We start from the raw sequence: 16707 nt of genomic DNA on the forward strand, positions 1-16707 counted from the left end.
CCCCATTTTATCTTGGAAACTCCTTCAGTCTTTACAGTTTTTATTGGAAAAAGTATTGAAAAATGGTTTGGCCTTATTTTTAGCCTCTGCAGTGCTTTTCTGTCTCTAATAATTTCTCCATGAATCCGTTTAGGCTGTATTTTCTCGTTTTAGAGAGAAATGATTTGCAGGCCTTTATCGCTTTGTATCCAGAGTAGCTAGTTGAACAGTTGCTCTGATTATCGTCTCTGAATTGCATTTTCAGAGATCTGAAGCTTGATAATTTGCTGCTGGACACAGAGGGCTATGTGAAGATTGCTGACTTTGGCCTTTGTAAAGAAGGTATGTAATGGAAAGTAAAAGTTGCCTTCAAAGCTCATTACGTTTCCTGTGTGAACACAGTTGACTTTTTCTCTGCCTTGCTAGGGATGGGCTTCAGAGACCGGACCAGCACGTTCTGCGGCACGCCGGAGTTCCTGGCTCCAGAGGTTCTGACCGAAACCTCGTACACGCGGGCCGTGGACTGGTGGGGGCTGGGGGTGCTCATCTTCGAGATGCTGGTGGGCGAGGTGGGTGTCCTCCCGCTGGCTGGCGGCGCGGCGAGTACAGCGAAGTGACCGGGATGCGTGCGCGCAAGGAAGTCTCTGCTTCAGCAGGGGGCTGTTAATAAAGGCTGTGAGGAGCCGGGGACGAAGACCAGGAGTAGGTTTTGGCAGGATGTGGCTGCTGGGGAATTCCTAGCCATCTGTGAGGGTCCCTGGGTGAGAGGGGGTGAGGCAGGGCGCTGTTACTTAAATCCCACAGGCATGTGTGAGGCCATAAAGCACCAGGGTATTGAGAAGGGAGCAGAGCCATGGCCTTGAATTGAGTTTCAGGCAGGGTGAGCCGTTTGCTACTCTGCGACTTCAGTCCGTCCTCGTGCATGACAGAAACCCTTCCTGTCGTCAAGTACTGGTGCCCACGGACCTTTTCACCACAATATCGTCAACTGCTGTATGATTCTGTGAAGTTCTTTGTAGCGAACTGTTGTATAGGATGTCTTTCTCTGTAATAGGTGTGGAATAGGTGTATGCTTGGTTGGTTCTGGAATCATCTGGGCATGTGTGATTTGTGAAGTGGGCATATTCCTGGTTTTAACATGTGAATGCTTATGGATTCTGTCTGTATGATTTTTCTTCAATGTGTGTTACTCATCTCCCTGTCTCCTTAGTCTCCATTCCCTGGCGATGATGAAGAAGAGGTGTTTGACAGTATCGTTAACGATGAAGTCCGCTATCCTCGGTTTCTGTCCACAGAGGCCATCTCCATCATGAGACGGGTGAGTGTTCGGGGCTCGTCAGCACGGACTTTCCCCGATTAACATCCTCTTCCCTCCTGCTGTCGGCAGGCAGGTAATACCCCCTCAGCTGAAGCAGAAGGTTCTGCTGAAATGAGTCGCGTTCCGGACCGTGATGGTTTCCTGCTCGGCCCTGTTGAGAGCCGTGTGTGTGGGCTGTGAAGGTGATTCCCTCTCTCCCTGTCCCTGTCCCCAGCTCCTGAGGAGGAACCCCGAGCGGCGCCTCGGGGCTGGAGAGCGAGACGCCGAGGAAGTGAAGAAGCATCCCTTCTTCCGGGTGCGTTCCCACGCCGTTCCCGACAGAACCGCCGGAGCTTCTTCCCCCAGGCTCGGGAGGGGGGGAGTAGGGGAGTGAGCTCCGGCCTGTAGCGTGCCGGCTGCCCTTCCTCACTGCGGCTCTGTCTCCTCTGTCGGCAGATCGTCGACTGGACCGCGCTGCTGGCGAAGAAGGCGAGGCCCCCCTTCGTCCCGACCATCAGGGGCCGCGAGGACGTCAGCAACTTCGATGACGAGTTCACCTCGGAGGCGCCGGTCCTCACTCCGCCCCGGGAGCCCCGGGTCCTCACGGCGGAGGAGCAGGAGATGTTCCGGGATTTCGACTACATAGCCGACTGGTGTTAGCCCGGGGCCTGTCCCCCCGAGAGAGGCCGCCGCTCACTGCGCCACGCAGACCAGAGCTCCTCCAGCCTTCCCCTGCGCTCTGTGCCATTCAAGGACCCGCGATCTTAAATGAAGATTTTTTTATTTTTGGTTTGATTAATATAAGGAGCTGCCATTTCAAAACTGAGAGAAGTGGCTTCGAACTGCTCTGGTCCACTTTGTTGTCTGAGCACTGGGAATGTTTTGATGGACTCGTGTTCCTGAAACCGCAAGCCCAAATCTCCGTAGGCCGATACCTTGGGATTGGTACTGCACCAGCGAGTTTTCCATCCCCGAGATTTTATTTTTTTAAACTTTTTCAACATTCTGCCTTAGATAAAAGTGTCATGGCAACCATTTCAATCTTTTTGAGGCCACAACGTGCCAGGTTTCGACGCCGAGATGCGTTAAATGCAGAAACACAAGCGTGGTCTAACCAAATTAAAAGGCAGCGACTGTCTTGACTACTTTTTAACCTGCAGCTTCGCCAGAAGTGTGCACGAGAAGGGGTTTTAATCTCAGATTTTATTCAGAACACTAATATTTTTACCCTGCCTTGTCCTTGTATTTATTATGTCTGTTTCCTAGATGCCTTAATTTTTTGTGAGTCATCAGTAAAGGGCTTCCAGTCGACAGCTGACAGTGAAATCCTCCCCAGCCAGCTGCCACACGTTGGCCGTCCCCAGACTCTGTGAATGTGAACTGACAGCTGTGATGTGGGCCGAGAAGACCCCTCTGCAGAATCTCTACAAACCACCTCATCCTTGTGAAACCGGTCTGACATGCTCGTGACATTCTGCTCCTCTGCGGTTTTCAGATTCATGTCTTTCCATCATCCCACCTTCTCTGTACCATGATCAGTGAACAAATGTAAGTTATAGTTTTATACTGTATTTTAGTACGTCAGCGAATCTTGCATCTGCTGTATAGGGTGACCATGTTTTTTTATATATATTATATATAGATAATATTGATATTATCAACTTGTTGAAAAGTAGCTCAGAAATTGAAAGCAATTCTGGACGCCTGAAATGGAATGTAAAAATGTATATTCATAAATGTATATCTTGGCGTACAACATGCCAAAGCAGGCTGTATTTTAAATTGGTGGTGCTTTCCTAGTATGGTGCCTAGTCTCGGCTGTGTTCAAGGCAGCAGTCCGGTCGTTGTGCTTGTGTTGGAATGGGTCTTTGGTGGCAGTAATTCTGTTGGAACAGGGAACCTGTCGGCACCTTTCATTCAGATACTGTGGGGCTTGGCTGTCTCCAAATGATAACTTGACACACGCGGTCTCTGTGCCACAAGTTTTAACATTTAAAGCTTCCTACAGAAGACAGTGCATGAGAGACGCGAGGACTGGGCGGCAGTGAAGACCGTCTGTGGAGATAGCAGGGTGTTTGATGGTAAACAGATCCAAGCCACTAATGGCCACAGTGCTCATTACCAAAACCTTTCAAAGCAATGCGTTTGAGATGCAGCCTGACATGAACTTTCAGTGTTTCAATTCAGTGGCACCTGCAAAAGGTGGGGAACATGTTAGAAACAGATGGGGTTTACTTAGCTCAGCTAACAAAGTTGTACAGTAAATAAATGTTTTTAAATATAAATCACTAAGGGGTAAACTAAGAGGGCAGGATTTATGTACACAATTGAGCTGAAAGCACTAATTTTATCTATGTAGGTTTAAAATTATCAACTTTTTATCCTAATTATGAACATGGTTTGTAAATACGTTTTCTATATATTGTATTTTCAAAGTGGCTGCTTGAAAGCATGTTGAGGAAGGATTGATGCTTCAGTCTGGTCCACAGCGTGGGAGACGTGCAAGTGCTCACAGCTGTGACCTGGTGGAAAATGTTTTTGCGGTCACTATGCATATCATGAATGCACAAATTAAAAATTTGTAATAGAAAACCTGCTTGCTTATTTTCTTTCCTTCTTTAAAGGGATGGTAAACTCATTTTGCGGACAGTCGTGTGGATAAAGCGGGATATCGATGTTCCTTAATAAATATGATTTCAGTTGAGCCGAGTATCAAAAGCATGAATTTAATAGCCTGAGAGCAGTAATGAGGCTCATCGTGTAACTGTGAGATCAATAATGTTGCAGGGTGATACTGATGGTAATAATGAAATGGTCCTGTTACACCAGTGTAACTTGTGTTTAGGTATTCTTCAAAAAGGAAATGTTTCAAGCACGATCATGAATGTTTGGAAGAAGAAAATCCTTTCAACCAGTTTGCTGTGGATTTATTTAGAAGGTATGTATTCAAACCAAATGAAAAACCTGAGCAGTTTTAGTCCTATTCATGTTAAGTCAGGTTCTGTTATCTTATTTAAAATGTCTGTCCAATGTGGACAATGAAATACAAATCTGCATACAGGCTTGATCCATCCCATATAGTTTTTAGAAAAATGTCATTGTGCTGCCAACATCACTTTGCATATCAGAATTTTTCACCTTGTCCAATTTTGCATTCCAGCACAGTAATCCACCCTGCTATCTTGTTTTGGATGGTCAAAACATTTGAACTATGGCTTTAATAGGAAAATCAAGTCTGTCACTGGATAAGACCTCATTTGGGGTTTGTATCTATTCATCAGGTCCTATCAAAATAATCCCAGATGTCTGGCGAGTTGTAAATCTACATCTTTAAAAAGCATTTGATGGAGAACGGTAACGCCTGATCCCCAATTCCAAATAAGTTCATGGTGACTTTCTATTGATGTTCTACTGCCTTCTTCCAGCCTACACTCAGATGGCTATCATGTTAAAATAAGGCTCCGCAGCATGAATATCTCAGTACCAGAGCCAGGTTTCTGAGCATCCAGTGAATAATGGGGATCTTCGAAAAGGTTAAGATCTGTCTCCTCTTGGAACACTGCAGGAACATGAATGCTTTAACATTTCAAGTTAGACAAAGAGGTGTTCCTGAAGGACCAGTGGGAGGCTTTAGTTAGGATGTCTACTCAGCTTGCTGTTTAAACAAACAGCCACAAATTAAGAGTGCCAATAGAAAATCGCATCAGTAAGGAGGAGGGCGAAAGGGGAGCTTAGCGTTCAGCTGTTTACAATTTTGCCAGGAACAGAAGGCAAGCAGAACCAGCCTTAACTCAGGGACACGGCTGATCCACAGCAGATCAAATGCAAATAAGTGACATTTCGTTTCTAACTTAATGAACAAAAACCATTGCCGAAGCACAACAAGACCCAAACTTCCCCTCGCGCTGCTTACCCGTCAGACTGAAAGGTTTCTCGCTTTCAGCGACAGTGCTCATGTTTGGAAAGTTCTTTCATCCACGTCAAGGCAGCGAAAGAGCACTCTTGCTTTCAGGCAAATTGCCTGAATGAGCCCTACTGCTTTAAGATGAAAGAGTGCTTCCTGTTATGTAGCTGTTGGAATGAGTGATAAAGCTGTATTTACAGCAGCCTGCTCAACAAGTCCCACCAGCCACCAAGTTTTGTATTTTAAATGGCACCTGCTTCAAAAACAAGGATTAACTCCTATTGAGAGAGAGCAGGTCATTGATGCTTACGGTCTAAAGAAAGGAAATCTTATAAAAAACATTAAAAATCTGTAGACCCCCAAATTTAGCACAAAAAAAATTGAATTAATGCACTTATGTTCCATCTCACAGGCTGCAATTAATAAGAACTAACTTACAAACAGGTTTGGTTCACAATTAACATCCAGGCAGCATAACTGATCATGATGAATCCACCTCAATAAGGGGGGAGTGTCAAAGTTCTTCAGCCATAAAACAAAACTCACTGTTTTGAAGATCTTGTCAATTTGGAGAACTGGCTAGAAAAGAGAAACGCCACTTCAATGTAGCCGTTTAAAAGGTTCTGGGGTTTATGTGGAGTCGGGCAGAAAAGTCAGGCTGTATGAAAAGCAGAAAGGTGCTCAGTCAGACCTTCACAATGTGGGCAAAGCGAAACGGGAAACTCTGCTCTCCTGAGGAATGCAGTGTCATGTACCTGGTCTGATGGAACACTAAGGGAAGTCTTGGCAAACCCCTGCGTGTACCATAGCCACAATCGTGATGCAGTACAAGTGAAGTAATTCTTTCAGTTTTGAAAGCAGCCGATTCACAGAATATTCCATTTCAGTGGCACTTTATAGCTCCTTCTGCCACTGTGGGGTGGCACCCAGGCAATGGACTACTACCCAGTAGCAGTATCACCTGTTCACAGCACAGGGCTGAAATGAAATTTCTTCAGAAACTGTATCAACATGATCATGGAATTTTAATTTACTAAGTATATTGCCTACAACTGACAAAATAGAACTTGCTTATTTCCTACAAAAGAAAGTGTAAATACAGTATGAAATCAGTGTTATTGCAACCAAATATGTAAATACACGTTTCACATGGACATCATATATACAGTATATATACACATAAATGAAAAACTAGGCAAGTACAGTCAGCTTTTTTCAAAGCTTTGGAATGTCTCCTGTACTCCATCATGTACCAACATTTTTCTTTTTACAAAAGTTCCCGCTCTTAAACAGCAAAAAAAAAAAATCCCAAGTTTTATTCCTTATAAATTTGATTTAGTAAAAAAAAAAACCCTAAAAGCACAAGGGCGGCGCAGGTCGGTTTACAGCTGGGGCAGTTTGTCGACGGGGGTGTCAAACTTGAAGTCGGGGGGAAAGAGGTCGGCAGCGCGGGGATAGATGAGCCTGTAGGACTGCCTGATCGTGACGTCGGCCACTCCTGCGATGTCTCCGATTTCTGAAAGGCATACGGTGAGAAGCCGATTAAGCAATGCTGCAATTAATGAGATCTAAATATATGTGCTCCTTGACAAACGGCGACAAAGCACAGCTTCATGAAGGCTACAAAGGGTTCCTGCCTCAGTTCCAAATGGAGATCTTCGGGAGTGAAATTCTAAAAAGGCGAGACACAAAGCTCTGAACACAAAGCTCTCCAAGAGCCTCACATCCTTCAAGGTCTCTCAACCCCTCCGAGAAGCCACGCCACATGTTTAAGGGGGAAATGCAAGTTAAAGCAATAGACCAGTCCGGGTTACTTGGGCTCTGGACTGTGAAATGCACCCCCACGAAGCAGCAACAGAGTGGACCGCAGGGCGGGTCTTGCCTTTCTGGGTCTTCTTTTCCGCGGAGGCCTGGGAGGCCATGTAAATCGCCGCGGCTGCCACGGAGATGGGGCTCCTGCCCGGCACCAGGTCCAGCTCCACAGCCTTCCGGGCGATGTAGGTGGCGGCGATCTGCACCTGCTTGGGCAGCCCCAGGTTGGAGCAGAACCTGGACATGAAGTCCCCCGTGGTGATCAGATCAACGCTGGTCTCCAGGGCCTTCAGGATCAGCTTGAAACACCGGCCGATTTCTTTTTTGGAAATTCTGGACACCGCGCAGATTTCTAGGAGGACACGGGAAAGGAAAGAAGAGTTTCGCGAAGCAGAAAGTCACTTGCATATAGTTTAGAGTTGAGTTGCTCGGATTTTAAAGAGCGTACATGTATTGAGCACGAAACCAAAGTATAACCACAACAGGACAATAGCTGGATTGACTTGCTTCTGGACTGTAAGAAACTGAAATGATCTCCGAACCCCTGCCAACATCCCAAGGTAAAAAGACTGGGAAAGGATTTAAGGAGGTTTTGATTCTGATCTGGACAGAAACAGCAGATGATCAGAAAATCAGTTAAGTGACAGAACACAAAGGGAGGAGTGTAGCCTTAGACTGCAGCTGTTTTCAAGTCAAAGAGATTGTAGCAACATGCTTGTAATTCTGTTACTCTAGCAAAAACATTCATCAAACGGGATTTATAATATTATTCAGCTACTAACCTAAAGGGGCATAACCTCCTTTAGTTACACTACAATTAAAAAACAATGAGAGCTATCACTTGAAATTAATGTAGCTTGCATCCTGCTAACTCACACTGCCTTGAACACAAGTCTGGCAGTAGGATGCAGTGAACAGTGACAAGGGTTATCTAAGATTCTGCAGAACTCTGAAGAATAACCCACAAAACAATCTGCCTACCTTTAAATGTTCGAGGAACTCCTTCTTGTCTGCAGGCGATATACAGGCAAGCAGAAGCGATTGCATCATTACTTCTTCCCTTCAGGCTTTTCTGCTCGTACACTTGCTTAAATAAGTTATTTGTTCGGTCCTGGGAATTGGAGATGAAACATTTAATTAACCTCAGGCCTTTAACTTAGTGCCTCCATTAAAAATGCCAGCACTTGTTACATAATGCTTAGCAAAACAAACACAAAACAATGGGAGCCATCGTGCACTCACGATGATGTTCCTGGGAAGGTTGATTCTGTCTGCCATGTTGGTGATTTCTTTGAACGCATTCAGCATGGCCCGGTCCGAGCTGGACATGGTTCTCCGGTTCTGGTATTTCGAGTTGCCAAACTCGTCGAAGCTTGCTGCCCCAGTGCCCTTCAATCAAACAGTTCGCAATTACAAACACTGCAGTGCTCCTCATAGCGATGCAATGTGCAGTACAAATAATGAGGACATCAGCAGAATCAGGAGAGCAGATGGCAAACTGAGGACATCACAACAAGATCACTCTTAAAATAAACCAGATGGAGCTCCATTCCCAAGCTCTGCTCTCCTGTCTCTTTTCTTTTACTGTCCTCACTCCCAGGAGAAACGAGAGCCGTGGGATTCGTCTGCTGAAACATTTTCCTATCTTCACGAGGGTCAGAACAAATGGGTGCAGACTTCTGCACAGGTCAGGTATGAGATCCATGATTTTACCTTGCTGATCATCGTGGTCAGGTCTCCTCCATTGAGCAGAGGGTTCTGGGCGTCTCCAACTCGCGACGGGTCTTTGGCAGCTTTGTCATTGCTGAACGTCCTCCATTCTGATCCTACATCGATAACTCTGTCACCTATTGCAAGAGGGGTGGGGACAAAACCACACAGTCACACACAAGCAAGGCCAAGACCCTAGCATTTTTAAAACTGCTGGAGCCACAGATCTCAGCCTTCAGCCTAGTGAACAGAAGAATGAAAAACACTACATCTGCAATAACACGGATTCTCCCTAACATGTCCCAACTAATCTTATTCAGTTTTGCTCAGCAGATGCTTGGAAACCAAACAGCCTCGGATCCACAGTGCCGATTACCGGCCTGCTATGGAATGCAGGACATTACAATGCTCCTTGGAAAAGCCGACACTCTCACTGGGGGCATATGACGTTATTCCTCATTTTGTATGGAGCAAGTGGGAAGTTCTGTAAGTTTCCAATTTTAAACTATGACTCACTTCCATGTGAAAAAAAGTGCCACTTTTAGGCTGGAATCCAGAACTCTGCTGGGGATGTTATACCTTACTCTGACTGGGGCCAGGGCACACAAACAAGGCAGCCCCAGGACTTCAGAGAGCCAAAGGCTTCTTACTGATGTGCAAGAGATGCAGAATCTTGATGTGTGTGAAACACTGCCTCACATCCCCACAGCTGTCACAAAAAGAATGCCTACTCATTCCCCTTACCACAGACAATTTTATTACGGAGTAATAGTTTAAAAAACACTCATCCATCCTAGCAAGAGGTGGTTAAGATGTTACAGTGAATTAATCAATTCGGGAAGACGTGTGCCAATAAATACAGCCATGAAAGACAAATCCCACAACAGCCAGTCCAAAACTGCTGTTAGATTTAAAAGAAACTACGTTAAGTTTTACGGACAGATCTTGACATTTCGGAAATACTGCCTGTTAACTAGACCACAGGCCACTGTTAATAGGGTGCAAGGATCCTTTCTTACTTTTTGGGAACCACCCCAAAATAAAATAAAAAATTACAATAAACTAGTTTAATGCCACACAATGTTTCTGCGAGCTCTGTATGGATCAGACAGCCATTTGACAATGGTAAATACCAAAAGGTTTAGACAGCCGTGCTTTAAATTACAAGAGGGGGACTGATCCAAGAATTTATAATCCTCAACAGCACAGAGAATTGACACAAAGCAGGAAACAAGTAAAAAATATGTGGAAGCACATTTAAAACTGTGAACAGAAGGTACTTCTATACACGAAGGTCTATGGAACAAATAGCCCAGCCTTGTTTTTGAAGGCGATGCCCTGGCTTCTTTCATGAAAGGTCTGGATGAGATCTTTGGATTAATTTGCTCGACAGGCACCTTGGCCTGTTCCCGTTTATAACCCGTCTGACTTTAAGAGCGCTGCCGGTATTAAAGAGGTATGAGGCAGACTGATGTAGGTCAGCATAGAAGGACACAAAGATACATCTGATGAGGCTTGGAATAAAACCGAGAAGATATCATACTGTCGGTTCACAAAAAAAGCGCTTTCAAGCGTTACAGAAATCAATCATTACATGATTTACTTTAAGACACCAACACCACACTGACTGTATAAAACCATAACCAAATGTTCTGGACCATTATATCAGTTTCAAAGAACCACTAATTAACGTGCTGAACCTCTATCAGATCTTTCAGAATTGATCATTTGTTGAGTAAAAAAAGACTACCATATTACTGCACATTCTTAAAACATTTATGCTACACAAAACATTCAGCTTACTAGAGTGAGCCATCAATTATGTCAACACTCAGAGAGAAATGCTACATACTGCACCCCAGCCTTGATGTCGGCACAGAAATCAATAAATCATTACAGCTAAAGAGTACAGGGGTCAGGGAATTAAAAAACTAAACTGCTTGCAGTCTGCATTGATTCAGCAGAGATGGATCAGAAATTTCCTCCAATGCCAATTTTTTAAAATTATTCTTTTATGTTTTAATGGGAACTGCATTGCTAGACGTTCTGCAGCTCTAGTTCTCAAACCACAACCCACTGTTTTTCTAAGAAAGGGAATTGAGAATTAACTGGTCATGTTCTTCTTTGTTCCAGTATTTAAGTCTGAACAGTGCTGGTAATCTGTTTACTTTGTTAAAAGAACGAAAAAGTGTGCTCAGCTCTCATTATTTTAGGATTATTTTGTCACCTATCAACTTCCTCATTAGACCAAAAATGAGCCTGAAAAAGTGCTAAACATCCTCTGTTGCTTAAGTAGTCTCAAACATCAAGACAAGATGGTTTGTGGTGACCTTACATTTTAAAACATTAACCCAATCTTATGGCAGAGGAACAGGACATGTCAAATTTAATCTCGTGTAAACAAGATGCTAATCTTAATTCCAAACAAGGACCTGAAACACGGACAGGACAAAACATCCTGCTTTCCACATTTGCGAAAAGAACGAATTCATTTTTGAGGGTCTACTACCACCTAGTGGCTAACTTAGATAACTGCAGCGATCACCTACAATCGTCATTGTACACAATGAAATTGTTTTGGATTGGCCTTCGGGTGAAATCTTGCCCGTCTCTTGACAGAAGCAGCAACATTTTTATCTATATCCCAGAGACGTTTAATGATAATGGCGATAACTTTTTACTGACTAAATGCCTTGAAAATTGCAAAACAATAATGAGCAAATGTAAACAACAAACATCACAGAGTGACCTCATGAATCCTACACCTCGAGACATCCGTTCTCATGTCCATCAGTAAAATGCGCTTGGACTGACTTCGGTACAATTCATATCTTGTACCGTATATCCGTGCTACCTTCGCCACACTGCTTGAAAACAGGACTCCCTGTGTACTCGGTACAGCCTGAACGTCTCAGATGCCCACTGGCTCCCACTGTCCCTACCACACTAAGGCATCCATCCCTCTGAATCGTTGCTCTGTTTTTCAGTCCCTCTTTATTACACTGCCAGGGGTCCAGCCAGTGATCAGACCAGCACGGGATCTGGGATGACAGGATGTGTCCCATGAGGTGTGAACTCCTGAAAACGGGCAGGTCCTGCACCCCTAACTTCGAGCCAGCAGGGACTGAAGGCCTTCCCTCCAGGGGAATATTTACCCTTAAATGCTTCCGATATAAAAAATCCATGCAATACTGCATCTCTTCCACTGTGCTATACTCCATTCCAGGTTGTAACCTCTCAGCAGCCTCTTTTTTCTCAAGCTGTTTAGTGCTTACTGTCATTTGAACAAAAATATTTGTTTTAAAACTTGGGCAAGGTCCAGCAGAGGGCTGCCTCCCACACCAAGCACTGCACAGCGCCTTTAGGACTCACTCAAAAAGGATCATTTTAAAATAGAATTTTGTTAATGGCCACAACATAGGTGCTGGCCAGCCTAAGTACAGTATCATTTAAACTTGCAGTTGTAGTGAAAGGTGGTCAAGTGTAAACTAAATGAACATCTCAGTAACATCCATGATTCCAGTTCCACGTTTCCTGCGCGGACATGCGGAGTGTGAACGGGATGTTATTCTGCACAATCACAGGTGTGTAAACTGTGACCCCAACAGCCTCATCATTCCCGAGTTTCCTAAAAGACAGATGGCCAGAGGAGCACTATGGTATTTTATACAGATTCCATGAAACACGCATCACAATACCAAACAAACACTGTTCAATCTTTAAAAAAAATCCTTTATTTGAGCAGCTTTCACAATTCTTCTGAACGCATCCATCACGTGAAGCGTTTAAGGAACAAAAGTGCAATAACTGACAGGAAGCCTAAATTCAAAAGGGGGATAAAAGACCGAAAAAATAACTGCTTTCTCTCCCAGGTGCAGGAGTACAGTCTGTTGTGTGTTGTGTTACATCAGGAGAGAGGGGACACATTCCTGGCTTTGTCGCGGAAGCATGGAAGTGCGAGGGCGGCGGCAGGACCCGCCAGCGGCTCGTGCGCCGTCGCCGTGCGCCGCACACTGTCCTTGGCATCGCTCGACCACTCACTGCCATGTGGCAGAAAGACGCAGAGGGCAGGAACCAAATCCACTTATGCAAACATTTTGCAGACTCCACAACCTCACAGCTTTCAACAGTCGCTGGTATCTCAACTCCTATTACTCTGCAGAACAATGTCACTCCTTGTCGCCAACGATTAACGTTCTTCTCTGCAATCCGCAAGAGGGGACAGAGGGCACACAGAGCTGTGGAACGACTGTAAGAACTAGAGAAGAGTTCATTTCGGTGTGTAGCAAGTTAAATACGGAAAGACCAGATTATGAACCTGAAGCACATAGAAATTTCCTTCATTTTCCGATTGGGTACAAGAATTCCATAGTTCACCACTCTAACACTAAAAAATGAGTCTGTACTCTGTAAGAATTTAACAAAGCTCATAATTCTGTTATGGGATGAAACCTTAAAGACAGTAAGAGCCTCATCTTAGCTTCAGAACAAACCAGACCTTTCTGTGAGCACTGTATTACCACAAAATGCAATAAAAACTAAGAATTAAACAGATAGCACTGAAAAGGATCTTCTCTTAAATATGGTATATAAAATTCACTATTTACCATTACCAGTATTAGAGAAGATGCTGTGGAAATGTCACAGAACCTGCGCTCTGCACATGACAGCACAAGGAGGAAGCTCAGCTCAGGTTTGTCACATAGTCCCTCTGTCCACAAGCTGGAATCTGCAGTAAATGTAACACCAGACGGGGTTTGTGGTCCAGACTCCTCTCATCCCCTCTACCTGGAGATTATCAAGCCATTCCTCCAGGTACCGGAAGAATATCTGATCCCCGACACCACTGACCGCTCGTGTCAGCTCACCTGGGAGAGCCCTCCTGACACACCTGCTCTGAGCCGCTTTGGGCAGCCATGATGGTCAACAGACACCCAGACAGTTAAAAGCACCAATGCTTAGTATTAAAACAACCAGGATTCCCTGAGCGGCAGCACACAACTGGCTGAACAAATGTTGATTTTAAATGATAAAAAATAAACCACTTAAGAATGAAATGACTTCAAACCCCAGACCAACAGATTTTTGACAGTGTGCCCAGTCGAAGAGGACCCCTGTGACCCGAACCGCTGATATAGTCAGCCTAAATCTAAAAAAAAAAACGCTTAGTCATGGTTAGAAGATGGGCACATTCTGTTCTCCAGTCGGCGGATGTAGCTTTCATTTTCCTGTACTGCCTGAATCCGTGCGCATCAAAACCCAGCGCACCAGAAGTGATGTCATAGGGCCGCGGCAGTCAAGTCAAAGCCTGTCGATGCCCGAAAGCCTCTTTACTGTGACAGAGCCTGCTGCTCTCTGGCTTCCGAACGATGACGCGCGCCTCGCTGTCTTACCCACAACCAGTCCGCACTCGGGGCAGATCATGTCTCCGGCCCGGTAGTCCTCCACCAGCATGGCATCGGGGTGGTTGGGGCACTGGACCTTGGGAAGGGCATCTCCACTGCGGAGAAGCAACCACATGTCAGACCAACAGAGAACCCGCTGGAACACGCCGTTACCGCATGTAGCAGCACCGCCACAGCCAGAACATTTCAACACAGTGGTCCAGCAGGTCTTCAACAGGGAACACTTCTGTCCCTGCCCACTAACGAAGAGCGACAGGGCAGCATTGCCTTGTGACGGAGGTTATGACAGGAAATTCCAGGGAAACTTCCAGGTAGCAAACAGACCTCAGTGCTCGGCCAGGTGTACCTGCGCAGGATTGACCGCCGACTTCCCAGTTCGGTCAGAGGCGACGGTGCTGGAGTTCAGCGCAAGTCTGATAGAGGCCCAACTGTACAGCACCAACTTGTAAATGAGGCCGAAATTATTAACGCTTTTGAAAAACTTCAAGATGCTGTGCCAGAAACGAAACGTAAGAAGCTTAATTTTTGAAGTTTTGTTGTGAAAACCATTCTATTGAAGTTCAAGAAGGTGCACGAGCTGCACGAAATACTTGGACACAGGGTTTCTATAAAGAAACTTTTAAAATGATTCCTGACGCATGCTGCCAGTATACAAAGTCTTTTAGCTTATTAACAGCTGTACAACTATCTAGAATTATTCTTATCGATGTAAAATGTGTTTCTGATTAAGTGCAAAATCTCATTCCTAACAATTTGACAGTGATGCAACTAATGTGTCTGGCTCTGCCATCGTGGACTGACTACGAGCTTCATTACTTAGCTGATAAAACAATTACCCTAGTTTCCCTGCAAAATACTCCTAGAACAAAAACTACACAGCATGGCTTTCAAAGTACACTGTGTCCTACTGCAGATCAGAAAGCCAGATATGACCAGAGAATTGTTTAGCAGCAAACCTTTGGAAGAACTTCAGAGCCGATTATATTGTCCGTGTTGTTTTTTGTAAACATGCTGGCTAACCCAGATGATAGTTACAGGCTTTGTAACAGCGGGAGTCCTATCAAAGGACGAAGAGTATAACAATGACATACAAACAGGTGAGAATAAGGTCTATGAAATTGACAAGTAGTGGAACAAACTGTTCCAAACATCCATGCTATTTAAACCAAGCGCAGGGTGTACAGTTCCAAGACAATTCGTCCCATATTTTCACTTCTGCACATCCATCCATGTTTTAACCACTTTATCCAAGACAGGCTGGCAGGGCAGCCGAAGGCTATCCCAGCAAGCAACAGGCACAAGGCCGGATACACCCTAGACGAGACGCCAGTTTTACTCAAAAGCCAATTAACCTACCAGCATGGCTTTGGACTGTGGGAGGAAATCCACATGAACACGGGGAGAACATACAGACTCCGCACAGACAGCAGCCCGGGGCCCCAGCACCGCTGGCCACTGCGCCTCCGTGGCTTTTACTTCTGAGGTTTCCAAAACCCACACTGCTGCATAGCGCCGTGCATCGTGAATAAGAACGGAATGGGAAGAGCTCACGTTCCGTGTTTGAACCGAAGCCTCCCTCTCGTGAATAAGCTCAAGCTAGAAATATGCTCTTTCCCGAAACTATAAAACACGTCTGATACTAGAGAACACCTGCCGTCAAAGCAGGTCAGAAGTGAAACACAGGGGCACCGAGAGCGCTGGCGGGGGGGTGTCTGTACAGCGGCGGTGTGCTGGGGGGGGGGGAATGGGGCCCTGTCGGTACATCAGCTCCGGTTTCGCTCTCCGCTCCCCCAACTCGCACCCCCGCCGGTCATCTCACCGCACTGACAGCCGGACAGCCTGCCCGAGAGTGAAATCAACGCGCATCCCGGGCAGCCGCGGTGCGCACCACGCAGGCAAGCCAGACAATAGGCGAGCCGACGCGCACGGAGGGCAAGACAGAGAAAAAGCCAACACGCCTCAATCCCGCTCGCCACGCAGTTTCGACAAAGCACCCCCGTGTGCGCGCCCACGCACACGCCGGGTCCCACGGGCAGGTTTGTTTCAGACACAAAGAGGGGATCAAGCGGCCCCGGCGAGTCTGCTGACTGTTCACGGCGCCCGCAACACGCCTCCGGCTCACCCCGAAACGCAGAAAAACACCCAGTACCGCCGGCCCCCCGTTAATGGCACCCCTTCCGAGCTTGTTTTCGATACTTTCATCTCCCCCCCGCCCCTGTCTTGTTTACCGCACAAGACCTTAGAAACAACAGAAACGTATGATTAAAAAATACCAACCGGCTAGTAGACGCCATATTGCCTTCAGTCGAGCTCACCAACACAGACTGCGGACACGCACTGCGCCCCACCTCTATTTATAGCTTCGCTCGTCACGTGCCCGAGAGCGTACGGGCAGCCAAGAGGCCCAAACTTCATACACGTCCTTAATCACTCCCTTTGTCGTGCAAATTTCCAAATAAAAAAAAAACATCATAATTGAACTTTCAATACCACTTCCATTTGCATGTAATACAAATCTGAGACTTTAAACTCCAAATGCACGTCATGAATCCTGCGCCATTTTACCACTTTGACTTTTACGGAATGACAGGCGGTAGGCA

At 45.6% G+C, this 16707-nt stretch overlaps 2 protein-coding genes and 1 long non-coding RNA gene across 7 annotated transcripts in view; 1 reads left to right on the plus strand and 2 right to left on the minus strand.

The window, feature by feature from the left end:
* The window catches only part of LOC148651706 (serine/threonine-protein kinase N2-like), a 35193-nt gene extending 31325 nt beyond the window's left edge, over positions 1-3868 (plus strand). For all 4 annotated transcript variants that reach the window (XM_088597680.1, XM_088597679.1, XM_088597681.1 and 1 more), the window contains exons 18-22: positions 245-321; positions 406-548; positions 1190-1297; positions 1512-1592; positions 1733-3868. In XM_088597680.1, coding sequence (XP_088453806.1) covers positions 245-321; positions 406-548; positions 1190-1297; positions 1512-1592; positions 1733-1936 — 613 coding nt within the window. In that variant the 3' untranslated portion in view covers positions 1937-3868. The remainder of the gene's footprint in view (positions 1-244; positions 322-405; positions 549-1189; positions 1298-1511; positions 1593-1732) is intronic.
* A 2318-nt stretch (positions 3869-6186) lies between these two features.
* On the minus strand, positions 6187-16540 carry gtf2b (general transcription factor IIB). Its single transcript, XM_088597697.1, has 7 exons — positions 16385-16540; positions 14096-14202; positions 8706-8839; positions 8235-8381; positions 7974-8103; positions 7063-7344; positions 6187-6696 (listed from the first exon to the last, which is right to left on the minus strand). Exons 1-7 carry the CDS (start codon positions 16399-16401, stop codon positions 6563-6565), a joined length of 951 nt encoding a protein of 316 aa, XP_088453823.1. The 5' UTR covers positions 16402-16540; the 3' UTR covers positions 6187-6562.
* On the minus strand, positions 12421-14089 carry LOC148651708 (uncharacterized). Of its 2 annotated transcripts, none has more exons than XR_015925140.1 (2): positions 13316-14089; positions 12421-12960 (listed from the first exon to the last, which is right to left on the minus strand). It is a non-coding gene; the product is annotated as an uncharacterized LOC148651708 (long non-coding RNA). The 2 variants fall into 2 exon arrangements; XR_015925139.1 differs by having other exon boundaries at positions 13310-14089.
* Positions 16541-16707: the final 167 nt, after the last annotated feature.

This window comes from Lepisosteus platostomus, chromosome 11, assembly GCF_059453375.1.
Source record: "Lepisosteus platostomus isolate fLepPlt1 chromosome 11, fLepPlt1.hap1, whole genome shotgun sequence".
NCBI lineage: Eukaryota > Metazoa > Chordata > Actinopteri > Semionotiformes > Lepisosteidae > Lepisosteus > Lepisosteus platostomus.

Bases quoted from the DNA above. Each gene is read 5' to 3' on its own strand.
- gtf2b (XM_088597697.1), bottom strand. The intron at 8,382-8,705 runs GTAAAATCATGG...GTTTGATTGAAG, and splicing joins TGACCACGATGATCAGCAAG to GGCACTGGGGCAGCAAGCTT. The intron at 7,345-7,973 runs GTAGGCAGATTG...GTGTCCTCCTAG, and splicing joins AGTTCCTCGAACATTTAAAG to AAATCTGCGCGGTGTCCAGA.